General features: G+C 30.7%; 2 protein-coding genes across 13 annotated transcripts; both read left to right on the forward strand.

Moving 5' to 3' along the window:
- Positions 1–1,194: 1,194 nt before the first annotated feature.
- On the forward strand, positions 1,195–10,192 carry BAM4 (beta-amylase 4). Of its 12 annotated transcripts, none has more exons than XR_014336629.1 (11): positions 1,267–1,620; positions 3,930–4,058; positions 4,520–4,769; positions 5,310–5,530; positions 5,595–5,684; positions 5,766–5,925; positions 7,462–7,715; positions 7,816–7,920; positions 8,175–8,244; positions 8,658–8,726; positions 9,640–10,192. XR_014336629.1 is itself a non-coding variant. In XM_082880260.1 (10 exons), exons 1-10 carry the CDS (start codon positions 1,442–1,444, stop codon positions 9,790–9,792), a joined length of 1,575 nt encoding a protein of 524 aa, XP_082736386.1. In that variant the 5' UTR covers positions 1,267–1,441; the 3' UTR covers positions 9,793–10,192. The 12 variants fall into 12 exon arrangements, 6 of the variants coding, with proteins under 6 accessions (XP_082736389.1, XP_082736386.1, XP_028119260.2 ...); XR_014336626.1 differs by having other exon boundaries at positions 7,821–7,920; XR_014336630.1 differs by having other exon boundaries at positions 5,607–5,684.
- A 1,996-nt stretch (positions 10,193–12,188) lies between these two features.
- TIC20-V (TIC 20-v-like protein) lies at positions 12,189–14,717 on the forward strand. Its single transcript, XM_082880265.1, has one exon. It carries the CDS (start codon positions 14,020–14,022, stop codon positions 14,665–14,667), a length of 648 nt encoding a protein of 215 aa, XP_082736391.1. The 5' UTR covers positions 12,189–14,019; the 3' UTR covers positions 14,668–14,717.
- Positions 14,718–20,008: the final 5,291 nt, after the last annotated feature.

Genomic DNA, 20,008 nt, shown 5'->3' on the forward strand with positions numbered 1-20,008 from the left:
TATTTTTAAAATGTAATTTTAAATTAAAATTACATTTTTAGTATGTAAAACCTTCAAATCGTATGTTAAAAATACAATTTATGATGACATGAACTTCACTAAGATATATTATATTTTCAACATGCGATTTTAAGGTGAAATTACGTGTTAAAAATATAATTTCAATTTTAAAATTACATTTTCAAAATATGATTTTAAAAAATAGATTAGTTTCTCAAATAATTTAAAAAGTAGATCAATTCTTAATTTTTTTTAGAATATTAAAAAGAAAAAAGAAACTCTCAATTGTTTTTTCCTTTCATAATTTATGTGGATATTGTGATACTTGTTGAATGAGTGTCATTTGAATTAAATCAATATATATATATATATATATATATTTTATAAATGAATAATTTCAACTAGTACTAATTGCTTAGTAAAAAAAAAAAATGGTTAATCAACCAAAATTTATTATTAGAAAATTCTCTTTCAATTACTTTATATTCTTAAGATATTATTCGGTGTATTTGGTTTCAGTTTTTTAAATTTAATTTTCTAAAAATTGAGTTTTTTTTTTCATATTTTTTAGTTATTAGTTAATATTTTTTAAATTTTAAGTAATTTTTTTGCTTTTTAAATGCATCTTATTTAGATGTATCTAAATAATAAGATATTTGTGAAAAAATATTTAAAAAATTAATAAATATACAAAAATATAAAAAATGTACTAATTTTTTTTTTTGTATTTTTTGGTATTTAGTGTATTTTTAAAATATTTTTTTCACAAATATTATACTTTTTAAGTATATTTATGTTAGGTATGTCTAAAAATTAAAAAAAAGTCGCTTAAAATACTAAAAAAAATCATTAAAAATATTAAAATACGAAAAATAAAAAAATAGAATTTTTTAAAAACTGTTTTCTAAAAACTAAAACCAAACAAGCTGTTATATTTTAATAAATTCTATTATTTTAGACATTTGATTCATAAAATCATAATTTTCATATTTAAAATATTTTATGAACAAATTTATTTTTACAAATATTTTTTAAATTATTAATGTAAATATTCATATTAAATAAATTTAACAGTACGAATATTAATGCGCACTAATTCATAGATTTTATTGCAACATAAGAAACTAATTTAGATTAAGCAAAATATAAATAAATGAAGAAAAATTTATGAATAAATGACTCAAAATGAAATATATGATTAAAATTATAAACATTAATGCTGTAATTTTACCAAAAGTTATTTTTGACATTTGTTTTCTTTAGCAAAAAAACAAACTTTTGCACAAAAACAAAAACAAAACAAAAAAAATTGACAGATATTTTTTGAATTTTTGTTTATTTAACCAAAAAAAAAACCAAAACGAAGAAATCAAAGCCGAACAGTGTTTCTGGTTCATCTCTCTCTCTAGAGATCGAGAGAGAGAGAGAGAGAGAGAGAGGGATGGGAATGGCGGAAAATGGAGTGGCGTGCAAGTGCATGGGAAGGAGGAGCCTGAACATTCTCAGAGAAGTATGTTTCGATAAGAGGAAATTTATGAAGAATCTCACAAACGTCTACTCAATTCCTCACTTCAAATGGGACCTTTCTCGGCGGAGATCAGTTTCCGGTAAAATTTTGAGGTGAGCTACTGTTTTCCGATTTTCTTTGTGTTGTTTGGTTGCTGAGAAAATTCGGGAAAATGAGAATCATCAGTTTAATTTTCATTATTAATGTTTAGAAAACGAAAAAATAAATGTGTAATTGTTAATATTTATATTTGGTTGAATGGCAATTTATCTGCTGGAAACAAAACCCCCCCCCCCAAAAAAATCATGTCCATGTATGTACATGGTTGACTATTCACATAAAATCTCTGAGATTTCAAATTAATCAATCTTATATTTTATTAGAGATGTGAAATTTTTGAATGATTATGTCAAATTCATGTTGTCGGTTGTCAACTTGTGTTTAGAATTTTTATTTATTTATTTTTTTCTAAAAAAACTAAAATTAATTTGGTGAAAGAAATAAAAAAAATAAAAAAACCTTATTATTTTTATATAATTTTATCTTTTGGAGGTTAGAAATAGTTTTTAAAATTTTAAAAATATGTTTTTGATATTTATTTTTATCAAATTAGTTTCCATTTTTTTCAAAAATAATCATGATTTTTTTTCTTCTGAAAAACAAACCAAACATTATTTTTAGAATTTTTTTTCTAAAAAACTAAAAATTAATTTGGTGAAAGAAATAAAAAGAAATAAAAAACCCTTATTATTTTTATATAATTTTATCTTTTGGAGGTTAGAAATAATTTTTAAAATTTTAAAAATATCTTTTGATATTTATTTTTATCAAATTAGTTTCCATTTTTTTCAAAAATAATTCTGATTTTTTTTTCTTCTAAAAACAAACCAAACATTATTTTTAAATTTACACTAGATTGGTGAAGCTAGCAGTACTTTAATCCATTGCAATAGTAAGAGTTGATGAAGTTCTTTGATGGTGTTCACTGTCTCAGAGCTGTTGGAAAATTCAAAGTAGATGCCAAAGTCCAAATCCTATTAGGAAGAAAAAAAAAGAAAAAAAAAGAAGAAAAGAAATCCAATTGGACAAAAAAAATGTAACAAAATCGGGACGGATGAGAAATATGCAACTTCATCTTTTCCCAAAATTCTTTCTCCTGAACATATATATATTCACAAATGTTCTGCAAGGTCTAGTGTGCAAATTAAACCAAGTTACAGACTCAAATCTGCACTATAGTTTGTAACAAGAACTCCATCCAAATTTGCCTTCCTTTGCAGAGGCTTGTTCATTTCATGCACTACCTTTCTACCTGCCATTTCAGTGTCATGCACGAAACTCTACTTGAATTTTATGAACTTGCCACCAAGCTTATGGGTTTGTTTATTTATTTTTGTTGGTAAGTAATATTTCATTGCAACAAAAACTAGGAAACATTACCACCCTAGCGAACTACATTTTGTTTTGTAACATGGTATACTTTCATTCCAAAATAGAAAATTTAGTTATTTAAAGTGATCCCAAATTTTTTCTCTCTATATATTTCCTCATGGTTTCCTTTGGAGTAAAAATTTTAAATATTATGAACAAAAATCTAAGGTGAGCGAAGTTTTGATAGGAAAAAACGTTAAAAATGGGTCAAAATGCTTATGGAAATGTGTTGCTGCATGGTTAATTTGGAAAAACAAAATCTACATTTATTCTACGTCTAATTGTTAAAAGAAAATTGCTTCAGAAATACCTTAAATTCTTAATAGTATAATAAATACAAGTCTACTTCTATCATATTATATTTTAGAGCAAATGGTGCACTACATTCTTGTTCCCCAAACTTCTGTAAGGTAGGCGTACCCCAATATCTTGAAATGGGATTTTTTTGAAATTAGTGTCCCAAATAATGGCTTCACAAGCACCTGGGGCTTAGGATGTTATGTGGGTCAGGCTTAGAGAAGAGAGATGCCTAGATCTGTCTAATTTCTCAGAAGCTTTGCTTGAATTATTACAGCATTGAACACAAATAATGGTGCTTGGATCATGAGTAGCCAAATATGCCCTGGCTGCAGAGGAGGTTGTCTCATGGGGACTGGTATCCCCCTATTGCTGGTACAGGCTGGTCTATGAGATTGTAGGCTGGATGGCCAGTAATTTCTTAATAAAATCTTCTTTCCTGTTGGTAAGAGAAGGGTGCCTGTATTGGACAGTCATATTTAAAGAATAAGTATAAACTACCAAAACAATGAGTCACTGGATTGTTCATGCCATGGTGACTAAACGCTGTTTGTTTAGAGATCTTCTCAGTTTCTATGTTTTATTTATAGTCAATGTGAGTAAATATTTAAACTAATATTTATTCCTGTGATATAACTGTTACTTATCACCAGAAAAGAAGATAATGGCCTGATATTTGGACTATGTATTGCAGCATGGATGCTCAGGAGAGATCAAGATCCAGATTATTGGTATCATCAAAACACAAGAAGGTTCCAATCTTCGTGATGGTGCCTATTGATTTGTTTGGTATTGATACTTCTGGGGCTGCCAAAATTAGAAAGCAAGTGTTTTTGATCCTTCAGTTGATATTTTTAACTTTTCTCTTTGTGATGGGTGTATGGTATATGTATCACTGTCATGTATACAATGTACATTATCAACGTTGTACTTTCGATTTTTCTTAGTGCTGGAGATAAAACTGATGATGGAATTAGAGTCCCAAATACCTGATTCACTTTAACTTTATCTGGCACTGCTGATTGCTCAAATTAAAATGCAACCCCATTGTTGGCCGAATAATTCTTTAGGACAAAGAAGGATGAGCTCTTCTTAGGTTTTCGAGTATCCATCATGGCAACTCCTAATTTAAGTTGCAATTAATCCGAGGTCTTTTTTTTTCTTGTTCTTGTTCTTCTTCTTTTTTTGTGTGTGTGTGTCTTTTTCTTTGTAATTTATTTTCTTGTATCCTTCAGTTTCAATGGTGACAGTACGTAAATGTATATTTTGTTCTTTTTGTTTCAGAATCAAGGCCTTAACTATATCTATAAAAGCACTCAAGTTGGCAGGTGTGCACGGCATTGCAGTTGAGGTTTGGTGGGGGATTGTGGAGCGTGCTTCTCCTTTTGCATATAACTGGTCTCTTTATGAAGAACTTTTCAAATTGATATCGGAGTCAGGGTTGAAGTTGCATGTTGCATTGTCTTTTCATTCAAACATGCATTTAACCTCAGGAGGGCAAGGAGGTGTCCGTCTTCCACTGTGGGTTTTAGAGGTTTGTGTCTTTTGCTTTGTTATCGTAACTAGTTTTATTACTTTGATGGTACTAGTGATACTATCTACCGGCTGACGGTAGGGCAGTTAAAGCATTGAAACAAACTCGATTGTCCCCATATTACAAACATACCCGGATTGCGTAGATCAATTCTTATTATACTAGTGTTGTTTCCATGGCCAATTGTATCAACCTTTCCAAAATTATATGGCATATACTTTACTGGTAGTCATGGATAATGGTCTAGATCTGGACGATAATATCTAGTAGTGTGGTGTATGAACCTTTTGAACTCTTGAGGGCTACCTTCACACCCTATATATTGTAGTGTGCTCCAACTAATATGCTTTTGCATAAACCAAACCAAACAAGAGCTGTGGGTCCCAATAGGCCATGATATATTAAAACTTCATTGAACAAGAGAGGAATATATTAACAATCATATATTGGAATATTGTTTTAGGTTGACTAGTTTTGTAAATGAACTAAGGGATCATGCATACCAATGCCTTTTTTTTTTTTTTTTTTTTTCTTTTTCAGATTGGTCGTCACAATAAGGATATTTATTATCAAGACTGGAATGGTGTCTCAAATGACGATTATCTTACGCTTGGGGTGGATCAACATCCTCTATTTTGTGGTCGGACTGCCCTCCAATGTTATGAAGACTTCATGCTCAGTTTTGTTAACAAATTTGAAGCACTCTTGGGAACTGTAATTGAAGAAATAAGTGTTGGTCTTGGTCCTTGTGGGGAGCTCAGGTACTTCCCCACTTTTTACAGTTCCACAAGGACAAAACAAAACCTTAGCAAGATAATCTTATAGTGTCAAATGCAGGTACCCTGCACATCCCATTGGCGATGATAGATGGAGATTCCCTGGAATTGGTGAATTCCAGTGCTACGACAAGTACATGTAGGTTGAAGTCTCTAATCCTGCAACACCTTCTCATTTACTTTTGGATATTCACTGCTGATAGGCTTGTTGTCCTTTCAGGATGGAAGACTTAAAGACCGCTGCTTATGAAGTAGGCAAGCCTCAGTGGGGAAACAAGGGCCCTCGAAGTGCTGGTCGGTACAACAGCTTTCCATCTGGGGTTCCTTTCTTTGAAGAGGGACAGGAGAGCTTTCTTTCCGATTATGGTCATTTTTTCCTAGTATGTATCTTACTAATTTACCTTGTATTGTTTAGCCAAAAAGGACGAAAAAAATCTTAAGTTTTTCCCCAAGAAAAAAAAAAAGGGACTTTGTACACAACGTGACAAGTCAACATCTTTGATGCACCGGAAATGGAGCATGCACTAGCCACCTCTATAGTGGAGTTTTCTAACTCATGGCCAACTTTATTTTTTGTATAACGTGTTCTTTTGGCCCGAAGATATGCTTACCAACAATTGGTGGTTTTCTTCCAGCTTTATTTGTTACACGAGAATTTGTCTTGGATACTATGACTCCGGAATGCTTTATCATCAAATATTGAGCTATGACATGTAGGACACTTCCCCTTGTTGACTATCTGCTGTGTTGAACACTTGTTGAAATAACAGCTCTGTATAAACACGGCAAATACTAGTTCGGATAGAAAAGAGTCTACCTTGTCTACTTAAAAAAGGATAAATGAATTTACTATACCTTTTGTTTGGAAATATACAATGAATTGTTCATACCCTAAGCTGTTTGAATATTACCTGTGAGCTGTGGTTGAGCCAGGATTTTTCCCAAATTGATTACTTCGTCCTAATTGGGTAATATTCAAACAGAATTGCTTTCAACAGGTTTGCAACTACCTGTAACAAAGATGGCATCCATGTATACTTATATAAAATGAAATTTATATATAACATTATCTGAATAATCTAATTGAAATTAATAGCTGGGAGTTGCATATCGGTACGATTTTTGGTACACCTGGTTGCCTTATGAACCTAATAAATTGAATCTTTTGACTCTTACATAGGGGGTGTTTGGGAAGAAAAAAAATAGCCTAGTTTAGGCTAAAAATCACAAAAAGACAAAATAGGCTAAAATAGCTAATAAGACAAAATATCACATCAAACCCATAATCATTTCACTTTTTCTCTCACAAACATCACATCCAACCACAAAAAAATCCAATCATCTTCCCAAACACAAAAATTTTAGCCTACTAAAATAACCAAAAACTAAAATAGCCTACTAAAATAGCCACTTCCCAAACGAGGCCATAATGTGAACAATTAATTGAAAATAGCAGTTGGCTTTAAGGCCAAAGACTCCATGCAAGAATGCAATGGAGGTTAGGCAAGTAAGATTATGGTGTTTGGTTCTTCTGTACTGAACTCTGGTCATTTTTCTTCAAGTGACAAAGATATTACTTCTGTGAACTTCATAATATGATAAAATGATGCCTTAACCATGGCGTAAGTCATATCACGTAGATCGATTAGACACAAATCAGCTTCGGAGTTCTATCCTATGTTTTTCTCTTCTGATGATCATTGATAAATACTTGTAGCACTTAATATTAATCTGAAATGGATGGTTAAAACTAAGTAGTTCAAGCAGCTTGTGGATAAATCTACTTCATGGCCTTACTTAAATGGCATATCTCTCTGTGCCTGGTAATGCAGGAATATGAAAACTTATTTTAGGACATTTTGTATGCACTTTATAAAGGACACCAGAAACCTGACAATGTTGCTTTCTGTTTGCAGGAATGGTACAGTAGGAAGCTGACCTGTCATGCAGATTCTATTCTTTCAAAGGCAGCAAAAATGTTGGAGAAATATCTAGAAAATGAGCAAAATTCTGTTTTATTAGTGGCTAAAATTGGTATTATATATTGGTGGTACCAGACAGTATCACACCCTGCTGAACTCACTGCTGGTTACTACAACACTGCTATTAGGGATGGTTATGATCCTTTGGCTTTGATGTTGTCTCGTCACAGAGCTGCCTTGCAAATTTCGTAAGAATCTAAGTCTGAAGTTTATTCCATACTCAGTTAACATTGTATTCAGATGGTTAGAATTGGTTGCTTTCCTATTCATCTAACACTAATCTTGTAGAGTAGAAGATTAGGTTGGTCTAACAGCAAAACAAGTTGTACATCAATGCATAGGCTATGTGGTGGGTCAGTTGATATGTCACGCCACGCTTGAAGACAAGAATGGGTTGGGTCCTCTAACTTCATTTTGTCTATTTATTTCTATTGGGTCAGGAAAATCATGGGGAAAGAGTCCCTGGAAAACATCATTAAAATGGGGAAACATCATTTTGATTGAAAGTTTGCCCTAGGGATTTAATGTGGAGATTGCATTATGGAGCCTTCTCATTGCTTATTAAACTTCTCAATTTATACTTTCTTGTGATGAAATCTCAGATAGCATAATAATTATTCAGACCCTTTTTTTCCCCCTTGCTGTAGCTGCTTTGAAATGATGGATATTGAAACCCCACAAACCTACCTTTGCAGTCCAGAAGGATTACTCCAACAGGTATTAAATCTTTCTCAAGTAATCAAGGTTGTTTCCTTATCGGGTTATTTGCAATCTGTTATATTTCATGGTCATGCCCACCATTCTTGCCTAATTAAAACCTTAATGCGGTGAATGGGTCTTGGATTTGCAGAGGGAAGGAAAAGTGACAAAAATTTAGCTTCTTATCATATTCCTAAGTTCTCGAGACACAAAACCTTTGTTAGGATATATGTTCTGTATTTTTAATGTACCTTTTTTTTTCCCTAATTCAGTTGATATCTGAGAGAAGGGGCAGTGTTTATACTTTTCTTTATCAAGAAGTGTATCTGGCATTGTTGTAGGACTATGTTTTATGATATAATGGTTATTATTAATGTGCTTCTATTATGCCTATTGTTTATTCTAAGTCGCTCTCAATTGAGTTATCCCAGATTAGGGATGTGTCGAAGAAAAGGATCATACATTTGACTGGAAGAAATTCTTATGAGCGATTTGACAAGGTAAATATCATTCTTTCTACACACATTGCTTGCTTTCTCTCAATCTTTTTACTTAAGTTTGGAATGGAATATTTGAATGTTCTGTCATTGAAGTTTCATAACATTGATCCAAGTTATGAAAGCCAACCTTATGTAGCAGCATAATTATAAGCCACTGGGGGAAAGTAAAATGAAATAAAACTGACAAAATATTAACCAATTTTACCAATATCTATATGCAGTAATCAAGTTAGCATTGTGTGGTTGCTTGCATGACACTTTTTTTTTCTTCTTATAAATGTTCTTATGCAAATGCTTGCGCAGAAATGCCTATGGCTTTTGGGCATGTGTAACAATCATTCTACTGTCATTCAAATGTGAGACCAATATGCTACAGATGCAGCATAATCAGGGACTATAATTTGAATCTATATTTTATGGTGGTTTATAAAATCCAGAAATCTTGATCATGTTTGAAAACCAAAAGTGCTGAAAAACTTAATTGCTGAAATGGTGTATAGCTTGTTAACATCATTCTTTTGTCACATTTCATGTTTTTCCCTATGACAAAATGTTCTATATTTTTTGTTTCTTTTATGGTGGGGCTGGGGGATGTAACTTAAATCATACATAAATGCATTTTACTGATCAACTGGAGGAATAATAGCATAAAACATGAGAATTTCCTTCGCATATATCTTGGAACATTGGACATTTACGCGTGTCTTTGCTTTTTTAAAATTTTTAAGGACAGTTATAATTTCTTCATCATTATTTCTATTTTCTTTTTCTGAGCCCTACAGCTTTATTGTTTATTTTATCTATTCCTCTAGTTTTATTGTTTTTCCACCATTCCTCTTAAAATAGCATTGCCTCGTATTAATAAAATTTTCCACCTACTTTAGAGTAAAAAGACACCCATTTTCTTTTGCAGGTTGCACTACAACAAATATACACCAACTGTTACTTCCCACAGGAAGAGTCTGTAAGATCATTTACTTGTTTTAGAATGAACGATAAGATTTTCAGGGTCGACAACTGGAATAATTTTGTACCCTTTGTGAGAAAGATGAGCACGTATCCGTAGAGTTACCTCTAAACCCCATTTTATCTATTTAATATAGCGAAGTAATTAAACAAGACTCTCTCTCTCTCATTGTAGTCTGCCATAAAAAGAGAGTAGAGGGGAGGAGGGTCTTCACTTGCGATTTTTGCTGACAGGAAAGGTTTAACCAAAGTCTGTTACTCCTTAACCCTGGTGGTTGTTTGCCAGAAAAGTAAGGCTGTGTGGACCATTTTATTGTTCATTTGCCTATGTGGCAATTCAGAACTCCAGCAGATGGAATGATATTTGTTAGAAGGGACGTTGGTCTTGATACCATGCTCGATTCTTTTCATTAGATTCCAGGAGAGTTTCTTGTAAAGCAAGGTATTGTATAATTCATTCCCTATTGCATCAATATGAAATACTCTTTATTGTTCAGAAATGTCTCTCACTCTAGACGGACCTTACTATCGATTAGCCATTAAATTCAATTTGGATTTAGGTGAATGGCATATATATATATATATATACAGGGTGTTGCGGCTTTGAAGTGTTTTTATTGTGTTTTTTTGCATATTTAGGCTTGGTTTAGGAACATGTTATTTTAATAATTTTTTGATTTTTTATGAAAAGATATACAAAAAGTAGAGAGAGTGATGTGAAAATTTATAGTGATTTTTTGAGATTTCAAGTTGCCAAATGAGGCCTTAGCTTCAGTTCTTGTTTAAAAAAGGGACAGCTTTACCACCTTCTTGATCTTGGGAAAATTATTTAGGATAGCAATTATTGACAATTTTTTTAAGGGGAACCTACTGATAAGTTTTATATACAAAATGCAAAATTTATCTAGTCACAAAATAAAATATTTTTATCAATTAGTCTTATATATTTTTAATTGTTATTAAGAAATTTTATTTAAAAGAAAAAATTTAAAGATAGTGTTACATTCCATTACCGTCGAAAATTTGCCGGGTATCGTTGATATATTCTGAACGTTACTGGAAGTCGTCGGAATATCTAGAATATTCACTGGACATCAAGAATATCGTCGAAGATTCATGAAATGTCTAGAATATCGTCAGGAAAAAAAAATTGAAAAAAATTACAAAATTTGATAAACTGAGAAAAAATGAAAATAAAAATCTAAGAATAACAAATAGTAACAATGAAAAAAAAATTATGCTATTTTCAATTTTTGTTGGGTTTAAGCAAATTATTTTCAATGTTGATCAAACTGAAAAGTAAATTTTGAAACTGTAAAATGTTAAAGTTTCAAAGTATGATTTTATTGAGTATTTATCTTTATCAATCAAATTGAAAAATATGTTATGAGATTGTAAAATTTTACAAGTTTTAAAAATGATTCATTTCAGCGCACACAAAAAATAAAATAAAATAAAATAAATCTGAAAATGTAAGGTTGCGTTTGGTAGAGCTTTCTAATTATGATTTGAGAGTAGGAGTTGTATTTTTAATTTGTGAGTTTTAAAATTATGGTTTGAGTATGAAAAATTTGTTTGGTGAAAGAGTTTTGAATTGCGTGAGAAATTTTTGATGTGACATATAATATTTGATACAAAAACTTACAACTCATAAATAAACATACAACTTAAAATTCTATTAAAACACATAAAAAAAAATTAAAATTCGGAAAATATTTTTTTCGAATATATAAAAATGAACATGTCAATTGCCAAAAAAAAAAAAAAAAAAAAATGCACTGTTTCGGTCAACCGGCCGGACGATCGGTTAGTCCAAATTTTTTCACTTTCGACCGCATTTTCAAAAGTGGACGTGAAATTAAATTTTAAAATTTGTAAACAAACGCCGTGTTCAAATTAAGTGTGTAGTACAAAAAAAGTACTAAAACTAAGATATCGAAGGAAAAAGACAAATATAGAAAGATACTTGTACTCCGATAACTATTTTTTTATTTAGATTTATCTCGATTTAACGTAAATCTACTTATCTTTTTCCCTAGAAATTCATCTCTTTTGCTGTTGGTGAGCACGACGTAACGAGTTGGTGTTCGGTGGTTGTCCATAAATCTCAATCAATAGTGGTCGTTGGTGACTGTATTATAAAGAGAAAGAAAAGAAGGAAGGCGTGGTCGTCATCATCGCCACCACCATTGATATTATAAAAAGAGAGATGAAAAAGAGAAATAAGGTGTAAGAAAGAGAGGAGAAGATAAAATAGATATAAAATTTTTAAATTTATCTAAAAAGTTTTGAAATTAAATAAAATATACATTTTTCACAAAAGACGTCTGAATAATTTATCCTTTATTTAAACGATGGATGGACTGGGTTTATTATCTGTTGGGCTAAATAAGAGAACTATAGTGGGCACCTCCAATGAGCTTTTCTATGAGCTCATTAGAGTCGGAGCTTTATAAACTTTAGCTAGCCTACTTACCTTTTTTTTTTTTTTTTTTTTTCTTGGCCTCCAATGCTTTAGATATTTTGTTTGCTAGTTTGGTTCGTTTGGTGTAATTTATTAAATGCTAAAAATTGATAATTAGATGCAGAAATTAGAAACATCCTTCTCTTAGTTCTAGATAATTAGATTTTTTTAAAATTATTTTTATCTAATAAATTATAAGTAAAAATTGAATCAAATAATGCACGACCATTATACATTTATTTTAAATTTACTTTTTTTTTTTTTAAGTTTACTTTTAAATGGGCTCCACTCTTATATAATACAAATTTTAAAACGCTATTAACTTTTGAGATTTGGTTTTTTATTTTTTTCTAAGGTGAAAAAAGTAAATGCCTTTGGAAATGATATTTTTTTTTAAAAAATTTATTATAAAAAAAAAGAAAAAAAAAACTTGAATGATTTGTGTATATGATTGATTTTTTTTTTTTGGTGACTTTTAGTCTTTTTAATGATTTTTTTGACTTTATTTTAATTTATTTTAGCTTTTTTTAATGGTAATTTTTAAAAGCTTTTTCATACAAAATTAGGTGTAATTATTTTTTGTCATGTAAATACTTAAAAAAATAATGGGGCATTCACACACCAGTCTTAATTTATGAACTTGTACTCCATTAAGTTCTAACTAAGATTTTTTAGACCTTCAAATCCTATTAAATTTTTAATAATCGGAATTGCCCTTCAAACAATGGTTGTTCATATTTTTGATTATCTAAAAAAGAATATGATGATTTGATATTTATTTTAATTTTCAAAACTTTAAAATATCAACTTTCAAATTAAAAAAAAAATTGTGTAAAAAATTATAAAAAAAAAAACTGAATTATTTTTTGTGCAAAACTGAAAATTTTGTGTTTATAAAGGAGCATGATGATGGAATATTGATATGGAAAACTAGAAGAAAAAAAAAATTAAAAATGAAAAAAAAAATAATATTCTCAGTTTTAAAACTGAAAAAACTAATAATATTCTCAGTTTTATTGGATAGTTGAATCAAATCAATAAGTAGAAAGATAAAAATATTTAATCTCATGCTTTGTTTTTTTTTTATCAGTTAGTGAAATAATTATTTGAAATATTACTATACAAAATTGATAATGTTCTTAGTCTTAAAAATTGAAAAAAATTGATAATATTAACAATTTTACTAAATATAACTTATTGGTTCAAAACATCTTATACAAACTACCATAATATTTGTAAATAGAATTTTTAAATAATTAACTCAAAAAAAAATTAATTATTTTATAGTAGAAGAAATATAACCGCAGAATATTTGTTGTACACGTGGCATCTCCATATATCTTTCATTTTTTATTTAATATTCTTCCTGTCAAATGGAGTTTATGTAATCACTGTTGAACCACGTTTCTCGGGCTCGCGCAAGGCCCAGGACTACTCTATGTTGGGCCAGACATATTCAATAAAATTGGAAAAATTATTAATTAGTATTGGACACCGCCACTTGGTGATCCAATGGTATTGTGATTGGTGGTAAGGGTAAAATTTATGATTTTGTGTTAAGTAATTAAAAAAATATAAAAAAAAATAATGAATTATAATTGGTATGAGGCATGGCCAGGTGACACCTCAAAATCAATCAATAATTTTTCATAAAATTGGGCTTGAACAAGGCCCAATCTGGTCAAAACCTCATGTATTCACATCCAATGGTCCAGATCATACCATGATATCTAAAATTCAGATATTCTTCTTTGCCTCTTCTTTTCACCAATCTTCACCTCTCTCTCTCTCTCTCTCTCTCTCTCTCTCATTTTTCTCTTTTCTCTCTCTACAACTTTCTCTTCATTCTCTCTCAACCCAATAATGGCCATGACCACTCTCCTATATTCTCCAAGGCCCCTCACTTCTTCTCTCATCACCAATCTCAAAAACCCATCTCTTCTCTCTCTAACCAACAACCCATCACTCAAACCCTTCAACCCAATCAAACCCAGAAGAAGAAAACCCATCACCACCGTCCATTCCAAAGGCAGCAGCAACGACGACTCCGCCGACCTTCCAGATCGTTTAATCTCAGCCGTCTGTTACTTCTACCCATTCTTCGACGGTGTACAGTACGGAAAGTACGTCCTCACCCAATTCACGCCCATTCAAACCCTAATCCAACCCTTATTCCCAGCAATCAAGATCTTCAAGAGCTTCCCCTTTAATGGGTTCTTGGTGTTCCTCACTCTCTACTTCGTAGTTGTAAGAAACCCTAATTTCAGCAGGTATGTGAGGTTCAACACTATGCAAGCGATTGTTCTTGATGTGCTTTTGATTTTCCCTGATTTGTTGGAGAGGACATTCAATCCTAGAGATGGGTTTGGATTGGATTTGTTGATGAGTTTAGATAGTACTGTTTTTTTGTACCTTTTGGTGTGTTTGATTTATGGGTCTTCTTCTTGTTTGTTGGGTCAGCTTCCTAGATTGCCCATTGTTGCTGAAGCTGCTGATAGGCAAGTTCTTTGAAGTATTTTATGTGGTTGTTTCACTGTTTAAATCCATTTAGGTTTCTTAAATTTTGTCTGTAATTTTGTTTTTTTGATTTTTTTTTTTTTAAAATTTTTTTAGTACTTGAAATGTTGATTGATTTTGGTTTACTTGCTCAAAGGAATACTAGTCATTGGAATGTCCGTGCACGGTGTAAGTAATTTTAAAATTAAAATGTAATTATAATTTCAATAATGATTCATCCCACTAAAAATATCACCATTAATAGCACTAATGCATTAAAAAAGTAAAAAAAAAAAAAAAAAAACAATTCCAAGACCAAAACATCACATCATTAATGACGGGACCCACTGCCACCTAATTAGTGGGAGCACTAATTAGTGCTCCCAAGCATTTTTCTTATAATTTATATGTATTATGGTAAAATTCATGAAATTTGTGTTATTTTTTGATAAAGATATTAAAAAAATATATTAAAATATTTTTCTTTTTAAGAACTTATAACAACTCTCTCTAATCTTAGAATAATGTTTGAGAGTCACAATTTGTGTGGCTCAAATGGCTCAAAACTGTCAGAACGACGTCGTTTTGGCATGTTTTGTGCTCAAAACGACGTCGTTTTGACAGTTTTGAGCCATTTGAGCCACAAAAATTGTGGCCCTCTACCATTACCCCTAATCTTAATGCAAATTAAGAAATAAATATATAAGATCTAAAGTTATATTGCATATCAAAATATAAAATGTAGCAAAAAAAAAAAGAAATTAAAGTTAAAAGTGTAAACACCAAAAGAATGGGTTAAAATTTTACGGAAAGTGAGTTAAAGCTTGTCAAAATATGTATGCTTTATAAAAGATGTGTCAATAACATGTCTTCAAATATGTGTTTATCTAAACTTTCTTCTCATTGTTTTTCAAAAAGTCTTTGTATCAACTTGTATATATTCCGAATGAAGAATATACACAACAAAAAAAATATACATATCAAAATACTTGGATATTGAAATTACCTTATTACATTCCCATCGAAACAAGTTAGTTGTATTTCTCCTTTTAAGCTCTATAGATTTTTCGATCCAATTCTAAAAAAATCCAAATTTCAAATTATTATTAAATTGAAATTTTATAAAAAATTATATAATTAATAGAAATAATTTTATATGATTACCTTATGATAAAACGTCATTTAATCTATATAGAATATTACAAAAACACTTTAGGATAAACAATATTTATAGTAGAATTCAAATTATCTTTAAAAAAAAGAATACTTATATGATCAAATGATATACATCTAGATAATGCCACGTATAATTGTCCATGGTTAAACACCGGTATACGCAAATCAATCCCAACAAATTTCACAGATTACTCTTGAGATTTATTAATGGTCAAGGCATATGTCAATTGGATTGAATATTGACATCTTGTCATTTGAAAAGACATTTATGAAGAAGATGGTGTTAAAGATATCCTCGGTATGAATGTCAAATTGTCAAATTTTTTTCCAATTAAAATTTGAGTTTCAATTATGCAAGTGCCGCACCTAGTAACCATCAATCTTGTACCATTACATAGTTCATCTTTCGATGCAATGTTTTTTAGCAATATTATAGGACAACTTACTTTCAACTAACTTAAAAGTTGGCAGCCCAGGAGGATCCAATGAATTTAAATATTCATTAGGATATCTATTTGTAATGGTAGGATCAATTTCATTATCTTTAGACATTTTATCTGCTGCAAGATAAATATATAATATTCTTGGAAAGATATTTAACGCAGTAGTATTAATGTCACTGATATCATCATTACGCACACATAGAATTGTGCGTTCAATTAAAAATATTGGGGTTGACGTCTCTATCATATTCAATTGTGCATAAAATGTAGAGAGTAATTCATTCAAATCTTGACATTTGTGTATTGTTGATGGAAGGTTAACGATTTCTTGAGGATTGGTCCCAACATAAAAAAAAGTGAAATCAATAAAAAAGTAAGAGTGTAAACACAATTTATAAATTTAAAATAATATATATAATAAAGGTTAAAATAGTATTACCTCCATTAAGAAATTTATAAAATTAGCATTTTCATGACTTTTATGATTCAAGCGGATATTCAAATCTAAAGTTAAGATATATATAAATGCTTTCATAGAACAGAGTGTCTTAATAATGCATTCACAATTTGCTCACGAACTCTTTTGGGTATAACTGGTAAGATTTGTCGAAAGTCTCCACTTGCAATCTCATCTACAATTGGTAAGTTATATCGACGTCGATTAGTTGTTGAATTGTAATGAAGATGAATAGGTAGATTGTGTCATGCCGAGTCTAATTGATGTAAAATGGCATGAGCCTGGCGAAATTTATCTACAAATGCATTGACTTGCAACAAACTATCCTGAATAGTTTTAAGAACATCCCTTCTCAAGTTAGGATATCTACGATTACGAATTTCTAAAGCTGAATATGGGTCATAGATATACAATTGAGCATAACTCGTATCCTGCCCTAGTTGTGGTTGTAGTGATCCTGTTCAATGTTGCAATTCCCCACGAATTGTGAATGATGTAGGGCCCTTTCCACTGAGTACTCTATGATTCAATGTAGCACCAAGACTCGTAAAAGCATTGGCTGCATTGTACACTCGAGTATAACTTCGAAAGGATTTTGACTGATCATTATTCCCATCATACAACGCCTGAAGTGGTGGAGGGGGTGTAATAAGTAAAGGTAGCCTAATCTTTCATTCCAAACAGCAAGTTCCGAATAAAGGGCGCTTCATAGATGATTTTGTCAATTTTTCATCCATCCAATGTAAGGCTAACAATGAGGACATAATACATCCATCTTGCCAAGATAATGGCAGCAAGAATCTTTATATGCCCGGGCGTCAATCGATGTACTCATAGGCATATCTTTTAATTCATCATCAGTACATAGATCTTCTTGAAGAAATCGATTTATAATAGTAAACCTACGAATATTTGTGTATAAATAAAATTTTGTAAAACAAAACGGTATGAGTAAAAGTATGTATTTGAAGATTAGACATAGTAGTTTATCGATTCCTTTGTGGAGCTAAAGATGTGCTTGGCATAAAAAACGAACATATAGAATGATGGGTAGCCATTGTTCGTTTTTGTGCCAAATGAGAATCTTTAGTTATTGTTTCTTACTCCAAGCAAGTGTGATCGCAACGAATTGGTGTTAAAGAAGGTTGTCTTAGTTGAACACATTCTTCTAATCCTTCTTGTTCTCGTTGCAAGTATTGAAATTCAAAGTATGGCTTTTCATTTTTTCCATGCTCTCGCCGTGCACGTTGGGCCAATGCAGCTTTTGATATTACATTATCATTTTGTGCCTAAAATGAAAATATTTTATCATTGATGCAAAATATGTGAATATTTTGTGCTTAAAATGGAACTATCTTCTTATTTCTTTCCTTTCTCTTAATTTTGTTTTTCTATTTTATTTATTTTATATCTTTAATAGTGTTATCTTTATTTTATTTATTTCTTCATGCATTTTGTTTTTTTATTAAAAATCTATGTTATTTAGTTTCTCATTTCTTTATATATTTTTTCTTCATATAAGTAGCAACTTATGGATGGTACATTATACATGCACATGTATCCATGCAAAATAAAAATAATTAAATTTGAAAAAAACATACAAATAATAGCAAGTTACAGGAAACTATATTATCATTCTACAAAAATAACATAAAACAACAAATTCATTTTATACACTCATATCTTTTAACTATTCGAAATTTTGATTAGTTTTGCATCGTATTTTTTAAAAAGAATATATACTACTTAACATGCATTTGTCATTCTCTTGTCAATAGGAGCCATCTTTTCTTTTCTTTTCCTTTCCATATTGGGTTGACATTTTCTTTTTCTTTTTCCTAACAAATATAAACAAAATATTTAAAAGATTAAAAAAATCTTATATAATCTTATAAAAATAAAATACATACAATATTTGACTTGGTTTTGTACTTACCGCATGAACACATATAACATTAAGATCGTGCTCATCATGGATGACCACACCAATATTTCTAGATGGGGTTGTAGGAGTATGACAGAAATGAATTGTGAACAAATTAAAATCTATATAATAAAGTGGTAATAGTAAGAGCAGGCCTGTAGAATATTCCAAGATCAAGTGGGGTTAATTAAACATAGTTGTTTACCAATTTGGTGTTAAAGAATGGTGTCTTGGGTGAATACATTCCTTTGATCTTTCTTGTTCTCGTCGCAGGTGTTGTCCCAATTGGTATGCAGAACATGGCTTTTGATTTTTTTTCTCGTTCTCGCCGTGCACATTGGGCCAATGCAGCTTTTGATAACATATTATCATTGTGTGCCTAAAATGAAAATATTCTATAAGTAGATGCCTAAAATGTAAAGATTATCCCCTCTCTTGCTTCCCTTTCATCATGTATTTTTTCTTCCTTTTAACTAACTTTTCCTTTTCACTCGGTTGAGTTGTTGGTCATATAAGAACCAATGCATGTATTGATGAAATTTAAAAAGGGAGGAAAAAATAATTTGAAAACACATTAAGCACACAAAACTGCAAACTCACTATGCACTTATTGGTTTAAAGAAACTACCCATCTTTTTACAAAATGTACGTTGAAAAGGTAAATATTAGTTCATTGGGTACGTAAAATGTGAATATTAGCGTGTAATGTTTTCTACTTTCCTTTTCACTCTTCTTGTTCTTTCCGTTATATTAAATTTTATTTTTGTCTTTTTCTTATTTCCTTAAGAATTTCTTATAAAAAAATTATATTATGTAGTTTCTTTTTCATCACATATTTGTTCCTTATTCTTCTTTTCCTTTTTCTTTTTTTCTTTTACATTTTTATTATGTTATGTTGTAAATGCAACATGTGTTCATACAAATAGATAAACATATTAAAAATTCAGATTAATGTTCATACAAATGCATTAGCATGTTGTACAAATGCTTACTTTAGCATGCTCCAGAAAAACATTTTACATTCAATAAAAAGAGTTAAATAAATATTTGAAAAAGAAACTTTTAAAAAATCTACATAAAAAAGAGTATATGATACTGTGGGGATATATTTTCTGAGTACCAACACGTGGCAAGGTGACGCCGACGTGTCAGCCGAGGTGCCACGTGTCCTGGTCGTGACGCCGAGGTGATCTCGGCAAGGCCGAGGTTATCTCCGAAGATATCGAAATCCGAGATAAGTGGATAAGGGACAAGAGTCCTAGAATGAAGAGGGAACTCAACTTGGATATGGACAAGAGTCCTAGATTGGGAGAAGGCTTCAGTTTGGGTAAAGATAAGACTCTTAGAGAGTTTATC

The sequence above is a fragment of the Camellia sinensis genome, chromosome 7 (genome assembly GCF_055761805.1).
Source record: "Camellia sinensis isolate YWXY chromosome 7, ASM5576180v1, whole genome shotgun sequence".
Taxonomy (NCBI): domain Eukaryota; kingdom Viridiplantae; phylum Streptophyta; class Magnoliopsida; order Ericales; family Theaceae; genus Camellia; species Camellia sinensis.

What these genes read in the sequence shown, in the direction of transcription:
- TIC20-V (XM_082880265.1), top strand. Translation starts at nt 14,020, where the DNA reads ATGGCCATGACCACTCTCCTATATTCTCCAAGGCCCCTCACTTCTTCT.
- BAM4 (XM_082880260.1), top strand. Translation starts at nt 1,442, where the DNA reads ATGGGAATGGCGGAAAATGGAGTGGCGTGCAAGTGCATGGGAAGGAGG. An exon ending in CAGTGCTACGACAAGTACAT is followed by an intron (nt 5,685 to 5,765) that starts GTAGGTTGAAGT and finishes TTGTCCTTTCAG; the next exon opens with GATGGAAGACTTAAAGACCG. An exon ending in AGAGCTGCCTTGCAAATTTC is followed by an intron (nt 7,716 to 8,174) that starts GTAAGAATCTAA and finishes CCCTTGCTGTAG; the next exon opens with CTGCTTTGAAATGATGGATA.